This window comes from Engraulis encrasicolus, chromosome 17 (assembly GCF_034702125.1).
Source record: "Engraulis encrasicolus isolate BLACKSEA-1 chromosome 17, IST_EnEncr_1.0, whole genome shotgun sequence".
NCBI classification, from domain to species: Eukaryota; Metazoa; Chordata; class Actinopteri; order Clupeiformes; family Engraulidae; genus Engraulis; species Engraulis encrasicolus.
Window position 1 is genome coordinate 35,997,603 of NC_085873.1, and position 19,547 is coordinate 36,017,149.

General features: G+C 43.4%; 1 protein-coding gene across 1 annotated transcript in view; it reads right to left on the bottom strand.

Annotated features, from left to right (window-relative positions):
• Positions 1-19,547, bottom strand: part of LOC134466819 (kelch domain-containing protein 1-like) — a 34,173-nt gene that overhangs the window by 7,908 nt on the left and 6,718 nt on the right. Inside the window, exons 4-11 of the mRNA XM_063220706.1 lie at positions 17,856-17,968; positions 13,261-13,345; positions 11,852-11,950; positions 10,673-10,747; positions 9,100-9,158; positions 6,309-6,421; positions 4,782-4,854; positions 3,721-3,805 (exon numbers count right to left, since the gene is read on the bottom strand). Of these exons, the coding sequence (XP_063076776.1) occupies positions 3,721-3,805; positions 4,782-4,854; positions 6,309-6,421; positions 9,100-9,158; positions 10,673-10,747; positions 11,852-11,950; positions 13,261-13,345; positions 17,856-17,968 (702 nt within the window). The remainder of the gene's footprint in view (positions 1-3,720; positions 3,806-4,781; positions 4,855-6,308; positions 6,422-9,099; positions 9,159-10,672; positions 10,748-11,851; positions 11,951-13,260; positions 13,346-17,855; positions 17,969-19,547) is intronic.

Below are 19,547 nucleotides of genomic sequence, written 5' to 3' on the forward strand. Positions count from 1 at the left end.
GGCCCCCGGGGCCTTAGTTTGGGGACCCCTGCTGTAGGCCTAATGAGGCCATATGATCCATGCGGTACACTCACTGCCAATTAACCATCCATGCTGTTAAACATGTGTGGCCCACCTTGCCTCATTCCACAGTTAGGCTATTCCATCAAATCCCCTAGATTTGCTCCGACACGCTGTTTCGTTCTAAAGACCCGTGGTCATCAGAAGGGTTAAAACGTGCCTACCTCCAAAACAGCTTTGAGTGACGCCGCCTTTACTTTATTTTACTTTACGTTTCAGAATTGAGAAACTCGAGAGGCCCACCCTCCTGGGATTTACACATTCCTGTGGAATTAAAAGGGGGGAAAAAATAACAACAGGTCACGATTGTGACATGCCAACAACCTCGAGTCCATAATATGGGCTTCAGGCATGGCTGGATTGGCCATAGGGCATTTGCCCGGTGGACTGTTGATTGTGACCTGGACCTCCCTATCAATCCTCCTGCCTCCGTTGCAGCCCTCTTTGAGATATTAATTCAGCATATTACCTGTTGCAGTCAAAATACTGTAGCTCACGTTAGATGACTGAAATGTTTGTCACAGCCCTGGTTCCAGGCATGTCAGCTAATAGGCTTGTTCGTGACGACGCAGTAAGATTTTTGCCAGGCAGTGGGCATGCGCACTTTGCCAGTTTGATGCATTCTGGTTAGAATTTAACCAGAATGCATCAAACTGGCAAAGTGCGCATGCCCACTGCCTGGCAAAAAAACTCATTAGGCTCGTTCGTGACGACGCAGTAAGATTTTTGCTAGGCAGTGGGCATGCACATGCGCATACCTAATGCCTAATGAGTCAAGGATGGTTTTCAACCCACACCCCCTCACCACAACATTTCGCAGCCTGATCTCTCAGAATTCTGTGAAATGGACACATGTTTGGGACACAAAATCCGTGTCAGTTTTATGGATTTTGCCAAAATTCTGTACCCCTGGACACAGAATTGTTTTCCGTGATTGACTCACGGAAGTGCTTTCTATATTCTCACAGCGCTGTGTTAAGTCTATAATTAGAAAATAGATACCAAATTCTAATAAAAGAATGCTAGAGCAATTTAAGATGTGCCCAGACCAAAACAATCCCTAACCTGTCAGTAAGAAATGTTTTTTGAGAGAAAAATATTTACTATTTTTAGGATTCTTACACGCCTCCTTTTGCCAGGTGCGTAGGAGTGGATCCACTGGGTCACCAACGTAGAGACAAAGAAGCTCCCTCACACTGTTCACATTTGCAGTTTTTACTTGCAACGTTTCGGTCTATGACCTTTCTCAAGCAATGCCAGGAAAGGTCACAGACCGAAACGTCGCAAGTAAAAACTCTGCAAATGTGAAGAGTGTGTGGGAGCTTCTTTGTCTCTAAAAGAAAAAAAATATTTGAAATCCCTAGAAAGTACAAGACTGTGGAAACATAGAGTTGTGGGAATATAGAGAAAGCATTTTTGTGTGTCCATCATGGAAAACAATTATGTGTCTAGGGGAGATATCATGTTGCATTTTGCCTGGACAGAGTAGTGGTTTTCAAAGTGGGGGCCGGGCCCCCCCTGGGGGGCTGCGAAGGGATGCTAGGGGGGCTGCGGAAGGTTGGCAGAAAAAGTATAGCACATCAAAATAAGTAATTGATCAATTAATGTGCACCAAAATAAACCAAAATCAGCTAAACAATATTCCCATTAGTTAAAAACTGCATAATAATCTATTGCAACTAACATTTTAGATATGTTAGCCTATATATCCCAATGGGACACTGACACACACACACATACACTATGATCGTGAAAAGGGGTGCGCACCCATGTAAGGGGGGCCTTGGCTGGACTTCAACGGTATATGGGGGGCCTTGTCATGGTAAAGTTTAGGAACCCCTGGGATGGAGGACTTCAGATTGTCAGGTCTTTATGACTTTCTGTGTCACTCAAAACAAATTCCTCCTCCACAAATTAAAATGCCTCTGACTCAAGTCACTAAACTGTAACCTAAAACCAAACCATTACCTCTTAGCCTGAGGGAAAAGGGTGTGTTAAGTTTTGGGGAAAGCTGTTTTTTTTCCTCCTTCTGTGTTTCTACTTTACTTAGCAGTAGCACAGGCCAAAAGGCTTTCCCCAGGAGCGTGTTCCATTCTCCACACTGTGCAATGTGTACTGTGATACAGTGCACTTTCCACCCTCAACTTAACAACTAAATTTGAGGGTGAAGTGCAGGTCCAATTCACATTCTGTCTGATACACTTCAAGGAAATGACGGTTGTCGCGTGTCATCCGAGTTTACCAACCGCCAATATACAATTCATCACGGAAGACACTGTTCCTTATGTTGACAATTTTTAAGTGACCCCTTTCTCCTATACACATGGCTATTGTCTTTGTGATGACAGCATAGTTTTGATTCCAGAGATTCGGCAGTTTGACGATCTGACACTCAACCAGAGAGGAAACTACGTAACAAACATGGCGGGCGTTGAGTATGAAAATTGTACATAACTCCACACTTCAAAAAACGGACGGTTTGAGGGCGTTATCCGGGTAGTTTACAGTACACTTCACCGCCACGATTAGAAATGGAACCGCCCTGCGTACCCAAACACAGTGCGGGAAGGGCGGAAAGTACGAACATTGTAACAGCCTCCATTTCTTCACCTCTCCTAGCTACATATAGCGCGTCGAGATGAGGGTTTAAGTTATTGGTTATTAGCGTTCGTAATGCTTCACACATCCAACAGGCTGCGAAGTTCATTGTTATCGTCAAACCATTATGGTCCGAATTGATCATTTTTCCCCTACTGGCTTTCTCCTTTAGTTAGTACAGTTTGCCCATTTTTGGAGTTAGGGTAAGGGTATTGGTTTTGGATATTGATCATCAGCGTCACTGGTGTCACTAACACCTCACGTGAAACAGGCTACAAAGTTCACCATCAAGGTCTGAAGCGGCCATGAGTAGTGCATAACATCAAAAAGCCAGGAGGTAGCCCTTCCGTGGTACTATGTGGCCGACCAGGGTTTGATTCCCGGCCCGGGTCCTTTGCCAGCCCTTCCCTGTCTCTCTCTCCCCACTCGCTTCCTGTCACCAGCTTCACCAGAGATTTTTTAAGTATATAGAGATATGCCAACATAATGGGTTTCTATGGGCACCTAACGTGACCAGGTTCCGGTCTGCCTAAAGGGGCGTGTCATAATACTCCTAGCATTGAATAGAACAGTCCTTAGGTCTGCCCAGGTCTGCCTAAAGGGAGATTCCCCCCCCCTCCCCCTTGCAATAATAGAACCCGGAAACAATGGGCCAATGGAACCCCTCTCTCTCTGGCTTCACTGTACTATCATAAATAAAGTCAAAAAGTCCCATTTGGACCGTTGGAGAGCAATACCATGTTTTTAGGGAGGTCCATCCCCCCTCTCCCACCCCCTACAGCCGGATTGGGCAATTATTTTTGTCCCGAGGGCCACAGTGTAGTCTATGTGGTTAAGCTCAAATCTACAGAGGTGTCAATCCCCAGGTTCAGAAAGCAAATACCCCATTGCCTGTCAGAATTTGGCCTATTGAAAAGGTCACGTTTTTTGGCGTAAAATTTGGGAATTATCTTTCTTTTTTTTTTTTTTGAAGCTCAAAGTTGAGAGGTATGCCCATCCCCACACCCACCACCACCACCCCCCAGTGTCTCCCCAGTGGGGGCCCCTGTCCTGTCTGCATACCGAGTCCATGAGCAGGGTGTAGTCTCGGGTTCCTCCAAACACCACCACGTCACCGTCATTCCCCAGCCCAGCCGAGTGCCACAACCTGGGAACACACACACAGGCACGCACCCATGCAAGAATAGACATACGCACACACACACACACACAGGCACGCACCCATGCAAGAATAGACATACGCGCACACACATAGATGAACAGACATACGCATACATGCACACACACACATGCACACACGCACACACACACAAATGAACAGACATACGCATACGCATACGCACATGCACACACACGCACACATACACACACGCACACACCAGCATTACATTACATTGTATTGCATTGCATTGCACGTGGCAGATGCCTTTTAACCAAAGCAACTTACAGGCAACTTCCAGACCTGTTGTAGTGCTTGTAACAGTCTTTTTTTTTTTTAGAGGAAATTCGCTCAACTCCCAACTGTTTCTTACAAGGTCTTCGGGTGCGAGCAAACAGCAAAGTTCATGTTTAGTAAAAAAGCAGCACTCTTGGGTGTAATTCTTGCCGTTTTAATCTACTGGGTTAGCATGACAGACAGACGTTTCAGGCCTAAGCCTTCTTCAGCGTCTTTAAAAGAATTACACCCGAGTGTGCGGCTTTTTTATTAAACATGTAGTGCTTTTAACACCATAAAAGGTTAAAAGGAAGAAAGTCCACATTCAGTTCCACATGGTAAATGCTTCCCACACAACCTTTCCACGCATCACCTTCGCCACACACATGAACACCTCCCCTTTCTCTGAGCTGACCAATCAGAGAGGCCGACAGCACAGGACAGGAGAGGACCAAGCAGCTCGTGACCAAGCAGAAACCACACCGACTGGTGGAACAAGCGAGCCCTTTGTCGAAAAAGAGGAAGTGACACCTGTGTGTGTGTGTGTGTGTCCGTGTGTGTGTGTGTCCGTGTGTGTGTGTGTCCGTGTGTGTGTGTGTGTGTGTGTCCGTGTGTGTGTGTGTCCGTGTGTGTGTGTCCGTGTGTGTGTGTCCGTGTGTGTGTGTGTGTGTGTGTGTGTGTGTGTTACCTGGGCTGTGCTCTGTGCAGATGTTGCCGTTCTCTCCACTCTTTGGTGCGTGTGTCAAACTCCCACGTGTCACCTGTGGGAGAGGAGAGGAGAGGAGAGGAGAGGAGAGAAGAGGAGAAGTGTGCAACATTAAACTAGATCATAAAACCTCCATTCACATTACGAGGCAGAGGCAGAAACACACAGAGAGAGAGAGAGAGAGAGAGAGAGAGAGAGAGAGAGAGAGAGAGAGAGAGAGAGAGAGAGAGAGAGAGAGAGAAAAAAAAGAGAGAAGGAGACAGACAGAAAGACAGAGATAGAAAAACTCAGACATAAATGGAGGGAAAGCGAAACCCAACACTCATGTATGGCAGATGTGCTAAGGCCATATATATAAACAGAGACGATATTTGAGAGAAGACTGAGGAGTACTTACGTAATATACCCCCATAGAAATAAACAGGGACAATTCGTAATGGCAGTATGGTGGGTGTGTGCAAACCATTATGCCAAACGGAGCAAAACAATCATCTTGCAGCTTGGAGTTCCAACTGCTGCTCTCGTGCCGTTATGGAAGTACGGTGCTTGCACAGTGTCAAATCAACCAATGAAAAAAGTGGCTATAAAAGCTTCCTTTTGACTCACAAAGATGCAACTAAACACTGCAGTCATATACACTTTTTACAGTGATTTGAACCGTATGATTATCTCTATCGGTAGGTATCTGACAGTCCTAAACTCGTGTTTCGACATTCATTTTCTGTTTTTGTTGTTTTTTTAAATCCAAAATAGTCAAGATGGTCATCGAGTGGGGTAACTTTTACGATAAGAACTTTGATATAAACTTTAGGATCTTTCCAATATTGCTTCGCTGACACCTCGCCTCCGTGGAGAAAACAATTAAGTTAGTTGGGGGGAGGTACTATTCCCCATTCAACATCCCAATTGCGAATGAGAAAATGATATTTGAATTGCACTTTTGCGAGACATTGAAACAAACTTGCGACGTCATCACAAGGCCACAAACACAAGGTAGTACAGGAGTCAGGATATTAGGAAGAATCCACCCAATGTTCAGGACCCCGTTCCTCGAAAACATATTTGCTAACCAGTTAGCAACTTAATAGGTTTCCAATGAAAAACTGCATTGCAACCAAGCAAGTTGCTAACTTAGTTAGCAACGACATTGTTGGGAAACACACCCCTGTTTAACGATGAGGGTATGGGTGGGTTTAACGATGAGGGTGTGTTCCATCCATTGATTGTATATTAGAACAATATAAAATATAATCAATGGTTCTATCCAATATTGCTTTTGCTGACGCCCCACCTCCGGAAAGAAAATAATTGAGTTTCACCGGCGTCAAACTAGCCACAACAACTTTTGGGGGACTATTCCTCGTTCTACATTTCGATTGCAAATGAGAAAATTTGAATGACATCGTCAATGACGTCTTGCGACCTCATCGCAAGGCCACGAGCACAAGAGAGACGAGACGAGAAAGAAGAACCAATCGTGTTCTGTTTAGCGATGACCTTTGAACTTACTGAGCGGCTGGCCCTTGGCGCTCAGGCCGCCGAAGAGGAGGAGGGTGTGTTCCGAAACGGCCGTCAGGGTGTGGAGGGAGCGGCACACCGGGAGGAGCTCTGAAGAGGGGTATCTGTGGACAACACACACACACACACACACAATTACAATCACTCACACACACAGAAGATAAGGCACCAAGCAGACAGACACACACACACATGTGTACATGATATACTGTACACCTGCGCAACTGTTGTGTATTCACAGGAATAGACAGACACACACACAAACATAAAGCAAATTACAAACAATCACACATACACACACACACCACAGGCAGCCAAACAACAGGTCAACGGAATTTACGAGGCAGCACCCCCCATTGCCCATCCTGCCAAGCTACACGCCCCACAGCACACAGCACTGGGTCAATGAGATAACACACACACACGCATTCTCTCTCTCTCACACACACTTTTCACTCCTGGTGCTCACTGGTGCTAATAGAGCCAATACCTAAGCACATGCAGTATTTCACATACACACACGCACACACGCACACGCACACGCACACTCTTCACTCCTAGCAGAGCCAAGACCTACACATACAGTGCCTTCAAAAAGTCTGCACACCCCTCCTCAAATGTCAGGTTTTTGTGATGTAAAAAAATGACAGAAAGACAAATAAATTCACAGCTTTTTCCACCTTCAATCTAAACTATTAACCTGTACAATGCAATTGAGAAAAAAGCATACAGCTTTAAAGGGAAACTATAGAAAATAAAAAAACTTCAATTAACATGGTTGCATAAATATACACGCCCAAAGGTGCTGCAACTAAGTATTAATTTAAGGGTTTCTCTGGGCTACTCCAAAACCTCAATCTTATTCTAGTGAAGCCATGCTTTTGTAGACTTAGGCATGTGCTTGGAGAAATTGTTGTTCTGAAAGATTAGTTCCTCTGCATATTCACCTTTCTACCAGGGGGCCGGAGGTTTTGTGCCACTACCACGGCCCCTGTGGAAATGTTCATAATTCCCTCCTCCCTAATGAAGGCCCCAGTTACAGCTGAAGAAAAACAGCAAAAAAGAACAATGCTGCCACCACCACACTTCATGTTAGGTATGGTGTTATTTCGATGATGTTTTGCGCCAAACATACCCTTTTGAATTATGACCAAAAAGATAAATCTTTGGTGAGGTAAATTTTGCAAAAAAATACTTCTGTAATCTCCCAAATGCATGTGGGAAGATGTGTTATGGTCAGGTGAAACCGAGGTTGAACATTTTGGACATAATTCCAAAAGGTATTTTTGGCACAAAACATCACCGCAATAACACCATACCTAACGTAAAGTATGGTGGTGGCAGCATTGTTCTTTTGTTCTGTTTTTCTTTAGCTGTAACTGGGGCCTTCATTAGGGAGGAGGGAATTATGAACATTTCCACAGGGGCCGTGGTAGTGGCACAAAATCTTCGGGCCCCCTGGTAGAAAGGTGAATATGCAGAGGAACTAATCTTTCAGAACGACAATTTCTCTAAGCACACGCCTAAATCTACAAAAGAATGGCTTCACCAGAATAATATTGAGGTTTTGGAATGGCCCAGACAAGCCAAAGGTGATGCAACTAAGTATTAATTTAAGGGTGTGTAAATTTATGCAACCATGTTAATTGAAGTTTTTTATTTTCTATTGTTTCCATTTAAAGCTTTATGCTTGTTTCTCAATTGCATTGTACAAGTTAATAGTTAAGATTGAAGGTGGAAAAAGCTGTGAATTTATTTGTCTTTCGGTCATTTTTTTACACTCACAAAAAACCTGACATTTGAGGAGGGGTGTGTAGACTTTTTGAAGGCACTGTATATCACACACACACACACACGCACACACACAATATACATATATTAACACTGTCTCAGTCTCTGTGGTGACTGTATGCAAAGTCTGAGGCTTGCACCGCTGCACTGTCTGCTGAACAAAAAAGCATCTGTACTGTAGGCCTGTGTGTGTGTGTGTGTGTGTGTGTGTGTGCCTCTATGAAAAGAAAGGGTGTACTATATTGGCATGTGCAGCGGTGTATTTAATTCCGAGCATTTAATGTGCAGTGAATATACTGTATCTAGTGTGCAGTGCACAGTGTCCAGTGCATAGATTTAGTGTGCAGTGCACAGTGTCCAGTGCATATACTGCATTTAGTGTGCAGTGCATACAGTGTACTATTCAGTGTTCAGCCCCAGTGCACAGCAGTGTTCAGCTCAGCTTCAGTGCACACTGTTCAGGGTTGTAGCAGCATCTTCTTGGTGTTCATTTACCAGAACGACGATGTGCTCTGATGCTTTTATAATGCTCCAATCATGCCACGTCAGCACCATAGAGAACAACACCAGAAACTTTAATGCAGAGACAGACACAGAGAGAGAGAGAGAGAGAGAGAGACAGAGACAGAGACAGAGACAGAGAGAGAGAGAGAGAGAGAGAGAGAGAAAGAAAGAAAGAAAGAAAGAAAGAAAGAAAGAAAGACGAGAGAGAAAGAGAGAGAAATAAATAAAGACGAGAGAGAGAGAGAGAAAGAGAAAGAGAGAGAAATAAATGAAGACAAGAGAGGGAGGGAGAGAGAAAGAGAAAGAGAGACGGGAGAGAGAGAAAGAGAGAGAAATACATAAAGACGAGAGAGAGAGAGAAAGAGAAAGAGAGAGAAATAAATGAAGACGAGAGAGGGAGGGAGAGAGAGAGAGAGAGAGAAATAAATAAAGACGAGAGAGGGGGGGGCATGAGACAGCAAGAGATCAAGAGAGATGGCTGGCTTACACTTGTGTCCATGTCCATGTGTCCAGATCTAAGCAGTGCAGATCCATCAGAGTTGATTCCTGCGAGTGACACAGCAGAGCGGACCGTGATGCATTGCATGTAGAATAGAATAGAATAGAATAGAATACAATGCAATAGAATTTGATTCAATAGCTTCATTGTCATTTTGCACAGTAAACAATCAACATATGTATGGGCATTCAGATCAAGGATAATATCATTAAGTGGCTTTACATGTTTAATATACAATAGCATTTTGATTACCAGTATACTTTACTTTACTTTTATTTTTCAGGACATTGGACATTAATGAACATACAGTATACATACATACATACGTACATATATACATATACATACTGTATACGTAATTGTGCCAGATTGTAGCCCAAAGGCTAACTTCCATCTGGTGTACAAAATACGACATGGTTCAAATATTCATAGTATGCATTACAGGTTCATAGTATGCATTATATGTTCATGACAAGCTCTCTGCTGTACGGTTCAAGAGGAAGACTGAATCCAAATAAATGTGCCAGATTGTAGTCCAAAGGCTAACTTCCATCTGGTGTCCAAAATACTACATGGTTCAAATATTCATAATATGCATTATAGGTTCATAGTATGCATTGTACTTATACATGTATATTCATAGTATGCATTACAGGTTCATAGTATGCATTATGTCCATGGCACAAACTCCCTGCTGTACGGTTCAAGAGGAAGACTGAAATCATAATATTTTTTCAGAGTTTGGATCAAAAAGGCCCCCCTTCTTCGACAGAGTAAACATTCTCATCCAGAGTGAAGGTATGCGGTAGGGCACACGTTATGTTTTGTAAGAATAATATATAATCAGTTTCTTCCTCTGTGGCCCAGAAATCACAATCACAACCCATCTAACCCCCATGGAGAGGAGGGGTGCGAGCGAGCAAGCGAGGGGGAAATATTGGAATGTAAACAGATTTCAGACAAACCGTCTACTTCCTGCTTGGGTGCTACGATTTTTTGAGGGGGATGTTTTGCCTTTCTTTTATCCTTTCGCTGCCATGAGCGTGCCGTGCAAGGACAAGAACAATCCGGAACAAACATGAACTCTGGCCTAATTGGAAGGAATGGAGGACGACGACGTGCCATACTCGTGTACACTAGTGTAGTAGTGATGAGGTAGCACTGTGTGTGCACATCTCCACCACTGAGATGCAGGGCAAAAATGGCGAGATACAGCATGCAGCCCATTTCAGTTCGTTTATGTTCAATAAATTGCCTGCTGGAAACATTTAAGTCACTTGCTCCCGTCTCCTGTCTTAGAAGCTATACCTTTAACGGGATCAAAAAATGAAAATAAATTCTCTGACTAAGGCAAGAATTTATTCTCATTTTTTGATACCGGAAGTACTATACCTTGGACTAAAGAGCACCCAAACCCAAGAAGCCAACAAACTATCTGGATTAGAGCATGTCATACTTCACAAACTGAAACTATACCTGTAACATTGTTAAGATCCTAGTGTTTTTCAGCCGTATGCTATGCAGGCTTCTTATTGTTTTTCACCAATACGAATGTACTCACCATGCCCCCGCACACATAGCCCTTGCTGCCCACCACCGCACTGGCATGGGACGCTCTCGGAGCTGGACCAACACCCTGCCGAGAGAGAGAGAGAGAAAGAACGAAAGAAAGAAAGAAAGAACGAAAGAAAGAAAGAAAGAAAGTGAACACTCTGAATGAATGCACATGAGCTTCTGTAATGTTCTGCGTCTGTCTGAATCGATCCGAATACCAGTCTTGTTACCTATTACAGAGAGAGAGAGAGAGAGAGAGAGAGAGAGAGAGAGAGAGAGAGAGAGAGAGAGAGAGAGAGAAAAACATGACAAAGCTAATGACTGCAATTTTGGACACAGGTGCCATTCAAGTGTCCCATCCAAGTGCAAAATCTTTTCATCTGTTCAGGGGACCTTGTCAAGGTGATAGGTGTTTATTGTCAAGGGGACCACCTTAAATGTACAGTGCCGAGGGAAACCCTGTGTGGGAGAAATGCCAAGTCGTTCAGGTTCACTGATGGCTACATAAAATGCTTGCACGTACTGTATGGTCTTAAACAGATTAAGCGGATAAAGCTCATGGCACTTAAGGAACATGCAACAACAACAAAGAGCCATTACGGTTTTTGCCTCAGAATACACATTCCACCGATGCCATGAAAGTGACTGCACAAGCGTGTACACATACACGCTCTAACATTCAAGTATGTCTGTGGCTTTAGGTAGCAGGATAACGAGATTGATATTAGGGAGGTACTCGACTCCCTTTGTGTTGCCTCTTAGTTCATTCATCTCTTCTTGTCTTACGTACAAGGCCAGAGTTTAAGGTGGTGAAACAATTTAACCTTCAGGTGATGCATCGATCTAAATATAGCTTCCTTCAGTCTCCCTCTAAGTCCCTCGCCCTCTCACTCAGTCAGTCTCTGTCTCTTCCTTCTCTATCTCTCTTTTTCTCTCTCTCTCTCCAGAGATCAAAGAACAGACAGATCGCTCCTCAACCCCGACTTCACCTTCCTCCTTTGACGGCAGACATCAGGCAGAGAGCATGCCTTCTGAAACGCCCGCCAGGCAAGAAGGAGAGAGAGAGAGAGAGAGAGAGCGCAAGAGAGAGAGCGCACGAGAGAGAGAGCACACGAGAGAGAGAAAAAAGAGAGGGAGAGAAAGAAAGAAAGAAATACACAGAAAGACAGCGGTGCCTCCCTCTCACCTGTGTCTGTGGCTCTGACCAGCTGTTGGTGTCGGGCTCAAACATGTGCACCTCGTTATTCCAGCCCCAGAACCTGAAGATCACCGTGCCTATGGTGGCCTGCAAGGACCAAACAACACAAACACAGAATGGTTTTCACAACAACAAAAGCAAATCATCATCATCATCATCATCATCAACTTGATTTATGTCCTATTGGGCTACACACACTCACACTTCACTCTGTGAAGCGTCCTTGGGTGTTTTGAAAGGCGCTATATAAAACGAAAGTATTATTATTATTATTATTATTGGTGGTGGGGTTACAGAGTCTGTCAATTCAATGGCAATAGTGTTTCTCAACAGGTACTCTACAGCCCCCGAGGGGGCATTGGAGAGAAGGATACAGCTGAGAGGGGCTTACTTGCCATTGGGGGACAGTAGTCCCGTTTTACTTTTTAACACTAAGGGGGATGTTGGCAGGCTTATGATGAAGTCAAGGAGGTGTAGGGAGGCTTATGAGTGGGTCCATGGGGGATTAATTCCAAAACGTTGAGAACCATTGGTCGATCACTGGTCGTCTTTTTATGTTTTGTAACTGTATGACACAGAACAATTTTCCATAAGGACCATATTGATCCCATTCAGAAGAAAAATGCTTTTGAAACATGATACACAAAGCGTTATGCTATACCAATCAGTGAGCGTCTTGTTGCCGTTTCAAAAGTAAAGGAGGACACCAAAAATACTGAATCAGACCAAGATATCGCAAAACACGCCCACTCAATGCAAAAGCGTGTGCTCAAGTTGGGTCTCCTAAGGGGGCGTTGTCCCCCACTACTTCTTCTCCTTTTGAGGTGTTTGCGCAAGGCGTGCGCTACCGCCATCTACAGTGCTAAGGGGACCATCTACAGTGCGAAGGTCTCCTAAAGGGGCGTTCACCCGACATAAAGTGGATACCGGAAAGGAAACAAAATGAAGCTTCTTTTGTTAGATCCACCTTCTTTGAGGACTCTCAGGGTTCAACAAGTTTCATGTCCTACCACGTGTGGGTTGTGCTTTTCTACCCAATTCACAGGAGCAGCTGATCCTAATTACCTCGTGTGAACCTTTCAGCCACATAGATAAGAAAATGAATTAATGACATCATCTATTAAGATTATAGGAAGAGGGGGAGATAAACAGATGAACTTTTTCTAACTTTCTCAAGCCAGTTTTGTCCTCCACCTCTTCCCAAAAGCAGCACACTGACGAATCACATGGCCTTACGGTAAAAATATGTGAATAAAAAAATAACAACAAACACATTCACATGCTGTGCTGACATATTGGTTGAGTCAACTGTCAAAGTTTGTGCGTGTGTGCGTGTGTGCATGTGTGCGTGTGTGTGTGTTAAACTATGGATGATCATATTACTCTTCCTTATTTACCCAAGATGTGTGATCCACCATGAAGCTCTTCTCATTGTTGAGTTCCCGCACCGTCTTACACCCGTAGCCGCCAAAGTAGATAATTCTGGGAGGAAAAAAAATTAAAAACACGAGTCACAAAGATCAACTCAAAAGGATGAACTTTGACCTTGCGGTTCCCAAAACTGGAAGTAGTGTAGCCTGATTATCATCGACTTTCAAATCTCTTCGAGACATAACAATTGACATTTCCCAAACGGTGTGGTTGACCCACCTCCCTTAGTTTGCTAATAGTTGTTCGCTCCCTGACAAAGTGGGAGGAGTTCCCGTTTTCAGAATCGTGTTTGTATTGCTCTTGGCCTGACGCTGAAGGTGTGGCGTCACTAGGAGGTCACGGCCTGGCTAGTAGTAGGGAGGGACCCTTAAGAGGGCTGCAAAGATACCGAAGGGAGGGTGTGGAGAGAAGCTGTTTGATTGAATGTACGCTTTTAAAGAATATAACCATTCCATACATGGATTAGTAGTATCATTTCTATGGTTATTAATAAATGCATTTATCTGTAATGTAAATATCATATTAAAAGTTAGCAATAGTAAGGGGAAAAAAATAAAGTCCCGGCAGAAAAAGTTTGGGAGCCAAGCGACAGTGAGCTACAATCAGCAATCATGGCTGTTTTGATGCCGCCTCTCTGACTTTCTAGCTCACCTCAGAGTCGTATTACACCGTTTTAGTCATCCAATGCCGGTGTCCTGTCTATATGAGCGACCCATCGAGATGTGATACTTTTCGCTACTGAGTATGCGCACGCATGCGCACACCCTCGCGGCGGTTTTCGCGGGTGATTGCCCATCGCGGCAGTAGACTGCTGGTTCGGAAATTGCATACTCTCGTATGGGTTAAGTAGCCTAAGGTTAGATTGCTACAATAATAAGAAATGCACTGATGGGGATGTTTTGAAAATATGATTCCCGGTCATTAAAAGAGGTGTTGCCCATAAATTGACAGACATCTGCCAAAACAAAGCCACAATAGCCTATGCTATCTGCTATCTGGGAATCTCTAAACCGCGCTTGTCTATCCCAATTTCAAATGGCAATGTTGCCTTCCAAGACAGGCCCACGTCGCATTGAAACCAAACCAACAGCAAATGGCTGCATTAAACAACCTGATCCAAAACACTTTATCCAGCATTTGCGCAAACTCAACTCAGTCTCTTTCATATGGCACGTTTATTAACTTGCTCAAACGAGAGGCTCATGGTTTTTTAGTGGTCAGCAGCCGCACGTTCTTATTAAACTCGGCACGAACACTCGGCACACCCCTGTCCGTTACAAAGTAATGGTTAGTAAAACAGTCCTACGTGGACCGATTGAAACGCCTTCCGCGGAAAATCAAGGTCGCTCATTTAGATGAGGCAGCGCAAATCGATAGAACACCACTATCGAGTAGGGCGACCGGTCGCTCATCTCGACGAGGCAACATATCTCGACAGAACAGCGGGACTGTTGCGGTTTCAACCGGAATGTTGTCAGTATTTCATTGAAAACAAGTTCCAGAATATTCCGCTTACATGTGTGTAGGTGTGTTGTACTACTATACCGCAGGGGTGGGGAAACTGTCTCCAGGGCTGTTTACGGCCCCCGATATAATTTTAATGTTAAGCAGTTCAACATGAAATATGACATATTTTGTAAAGACATGTTGGAAATTATAATTGGCGTTTTTTAACATGTTTACCCCGATGTAAATTAAAGGGTTTTTAATACTTCAACTACCTTGACTCAAAGGAGAGTGCTTTGGATACAGTTCAAAAGTCTGTCATGTTGGAAATGACATTTGCAATACAATTAAGTTATATTTTCAGGGGACCTAGTGAAGGTGGGGTCTGTTGTAAAGCTGGACGCCTTCAATATAGGCCTGAGGTGCAGGGGGAGATCTTGGTTTGTGTTCATAGTACGGCCCTTGGAGGACTTTTAAATTTTGAATTGGCCCCTCGAATGAAAAAGGTTCCCTGTCCCTGTACTACCGGGATATTACCTGAACACAGCTTCATTCAGAATGGATAAAGAGTTTTTATGACTCCAGTGCAAACAGAGTGCTGCCAGTAGTCCAATAAAAATGGGAATATGCCCTGCATGCAAATGTATTCACTCATTCATTTATCATGCATTTGCATTGGTGTAGTAGCAGATGGTGATCAATGTGAAGTGAACGTATCCACACTACAATACATCACCGAAGCAGACCAAAGTTCTCAGTAAGTACAAACACTGTAGGCCAGTGTTTCTCAACCTTATTTAGGCGAGGCACACTTTCAATTCATGAAAAATTTCAAGGCACCCCAAACCAGCAAGCCGTAACATTGCATCCCATCCGATACCACAGAAGCTTAGAAAAGTAACACATTTAGAGACGGGGCGACTGGGGCGACCTATAGGTATTTACTTTATTGTGCGTAAATGGCAGATGAAAGATTTCACTGACTAACATTAACCTGTCAATTTAGACAAATATGTATTAGATTACATAATTTATTTATCAGCCCCGGCACCCCTGTTGAGAAACACTGCTGTAGGCGATCAATTTTCTGTTTGCGTGTGTATTCCCAACAGAGATGCTTTCGCTAATTATTACCTCGGAATGTAATTAGCGAAACGAAAACATGCCCAGACGTGAGCTTCAACCTCTGATCAAACATTAAAATGATTCACGTCATTACCCATTTTGCCACTCCCAGTCTGCATAGTTCATCAGGCTGTTTTAGCCTTACATCAGCTTTTTTATAACCCCTTTTATCTACTGTAATTACTGAAGTAATTTGAGCAACTCTGTATTCAGAATACAGAGTTACTCAAATTACTTCAGTAATTACAGTAGATATTTTACTCGACTGAAGATTGTACACATATGACTAGGGCTCCAAATTAACACCTGCCACCCAGCCAAATGCTGGTGAAAATTCGTTTTGGCTGGTAGAGAAGAAAACTTAGTAGCCACTTTGACCCATTCGAGAGTGTGAGATTAAACATCTACAAGCCATTTTGGCTGGTGATGAAAAAAAAACGTTAGTTTCGAGAATATTGAGGGATTTGGGAACTAAAACAAATGCGTGGTTGCACTTCAACTTTCTGTACCCTGCAGATGCTCCGGTGACACAACAAGTCAATATTATTATTTTTCCCCCTCTCATCTTCCTTCTTTTTGCAGAATAACATACAAATTTGCTGGTTGCTCTGCTTGCATGGGCCTGTGTGTCTGGGAGTCAGATGTGCTGTTATTAGAGTTGACAGCAGGCCGTTTACAAATCACAATCGGGATTTTCTTTGAGTAGAAAGCCAAAGAAAGCACTGTATAGGAAGCCAAGCTGAACCCAGACACTCATGTGCAGAGACGAGGAAATGCATATTAAAAAAAACCCTTTGTTTGATGCAGGGGCTAAGACATTCAGACCTACAAAAGGTGGAGTGCAAAATCTATTTGATCATAGAAACAAAGAAAAATGACTTAAACGCTGTTCAAATTTCTTTGACTTGTAAAACAGCATTTGTTTTGACAATAACTTCTATTCAACACTTCATATTAAAACAGCATATGAATGCATCATGACTATTAAACCTATGGAATATCAAGTTGATGCATCAATAGTCATCATGATGTGTGTCTTAATATGAGGTGTTTTGCTGGAATTATTGTGGAAGAAAGGATGTGTTACCACGTCAAAAAGCTATTTTTGACAAAGCGGTTCTGCCGCTATTGGGTTGCAAAAACTATGGGTCAGTTAATCCTATACTTTCTGAAGGCTGTGGATAATATGAAACAGACGAGCATTGTGGTCACATGGGCTTGCAATGAGAAACCAAAGTCTGCCCAATATTCATATCTGGAGGGTTTTTTTTCATTAGAATAATAATACTGCCACATGTGTTTTCAATAAGTCACGGAACATATACATGTCGTTTCTCAGAACGGACGTTCGTTTGTCATATCACTTTACTGATTTGACTTTCTTTGTGAACTCAGCGTCAGGCCTGAACGCAAGCCTCGCTCGAATGGAAAAGGAGAAATTACATGTTTCATAAATATAATAGGGCCCCAAGTTTGGGTTTATATAAACTTCCTTGCGCTAAACGGTACACAATTCAGGGCAAAGAATAGAGACTTATCTTCACAAATGTGCATGGTAAATAAAAATACATTCAGTACCTAACTTACAGATGATGCAAAACTTGTGTTGTCCTAAAATACATTTCTCCATTACTAGCAAACAGCAATGCAATTCATAACAATTCCATCTAACTGCATAACATTTGGAAACTGATTCATCATAAAAATGCATCAAAAATCGAAATACATGGAAAAATAAAACAAAACAACGACGAGCTAGGTGCAGAAGGCAAAAACAGGAAAGTCAAGCACAGGAAAAGACGTGACACACAAAAAAAAAACTTGCAATGTGAACAACCTCAGTGAACTTCTAGGTACCAAAACAAAACAAATCAACTTTCTTTCTTAGTAGACTGCAACAGGACATGATTATTTTCCCCCCTGTGGCGTTTTAGACAATGGAGAAGGTTTCGGTAGGCCGGGAGACCTCCATCCCCTACCCCCACCTCACCTCTCTCTGTATACCCAGCAGGAGTGCTTGTCTCTGGGTGAGGGCGGGGTGCCTTGGGTGTCCGTCAACCTCTTCCACACAAACTCCCCGTCCTCCAGGTTCACTCGGTACATCTAGACAGTAACAAAAATACAGTACAGACGACATACAGTAAATACATAAATAAAAAAGAATCAGTAAATCAGTAAATCAAAAGGCCTCAAGAAATCAACTTAGCAGTAAATCAGTGAGAGTGGCAGCTAAGACCAAAATATTAAAAAAAAAAAAGCTAAAATGGTGTAATCGTAAAACTTGTAAGAACGTCTCCCGTCAAACTAATATAAACGACCCTCAAGATATACAGTAAGTTTCCCATCCCTGCCCTAAAGCAACCCTCTAGCATTTCTGTCAGAACCATTTTAGTCAAGAAACACAAGAGAAGTTTCTGAATGAATTCTTAATTGTAAATTATGAATTACATTTGGCAGACGGTATGGCTTTGTTCAGAGGAGCCCCCATGAGCTCCACAAAAAAGTTAACAGTCAGGGGGCGGCAGCATTTAGGGCAGCGTCACCAACGAGGTGCCCGCGGGCGCCAGGTAGCCCTCCAGGAGCTTCTGGTGTGCCCACCAAGGATGTTAGTAAACAGTGACGACTACAAGATTTCAGCCACAGTTATTTTTTTTCTTAATTTAAATTTGAGATTATTTCTTTATAACCTATAAGCAAATTATCATTCAATCATAGTGTGATTTGGGAATGATGTCCAGACATCAGCAGAGGAATTAGAACAAACAAGTAGCCCTCGGTTAGCTCTCAGTAGCCCTCGAGTAGCCCTTGGTATCCCTCTGACCCAGAAAGGTTGGTGACCCCTGAGTTAGGGAATTCTACCCCCCCACGCCCACCCCACCGGCCTAACAGAGACAGATTAATATTCCTGATAGGAAAAAATATAGGTCCGCAACACTGTTCAATGCCCCCAGACAAAGTTTTAATGGCACGACGTTTCGGACTCTCAGACCTTCATCACAGTGCAACTGAAGGTCAATAGACCGGAAAAACCGCAGGGAAACAAAACACTGCCGATGTGAATGTGTGCGGGAGCTTTCTTGTCGCTACAAGTAATAGCCTATCGTCAGACTCAGACCAAGTAATCGTACCTCAAGGCTACTCTTCTTCTCCAGATACACTCGCTGCCAATCATACTTAACACAATTAATTACACGTACAAACGTATGATAAACTTGTTTGAAAACTAATCCACATTCTTCCAATTTGTCTTTATAAAAAAAGTGTGTGTGTGTGTGTGTGTGTGCGCTACACCAGATGAGAGTCTTATGCACATTTAAGAAAGAGCATACTGACAATCTGCCTTCCATAAGGGCTGTGTGTGTGTGTGTGTGTGTGTGTTTGTGTGTGTGTCACAGCTGAATAAAATACTGGATGACTCCACTCTTGTGCATATTTCAGAGGGAGCCAGCGATGGCCAGGTTGTAGCATGCAAGTCATGAAATTTGTACTTGGCATGCACACATGTACATTCCTGCATTTGGCATAGTGACGTGCGCGCGTGCGCGCGTGTGCGTCCGTGCGTGCGTGCGTGCGTGTGTGTGTGTGTGTGTGTGTGTGTGTGTGTGTGTGTGTGTGTCAGGGGTGATGGTGAAAAAAAATCCTGAGCCTGAACTTTTTCCCCTGCTCTAACGACGACGACAAG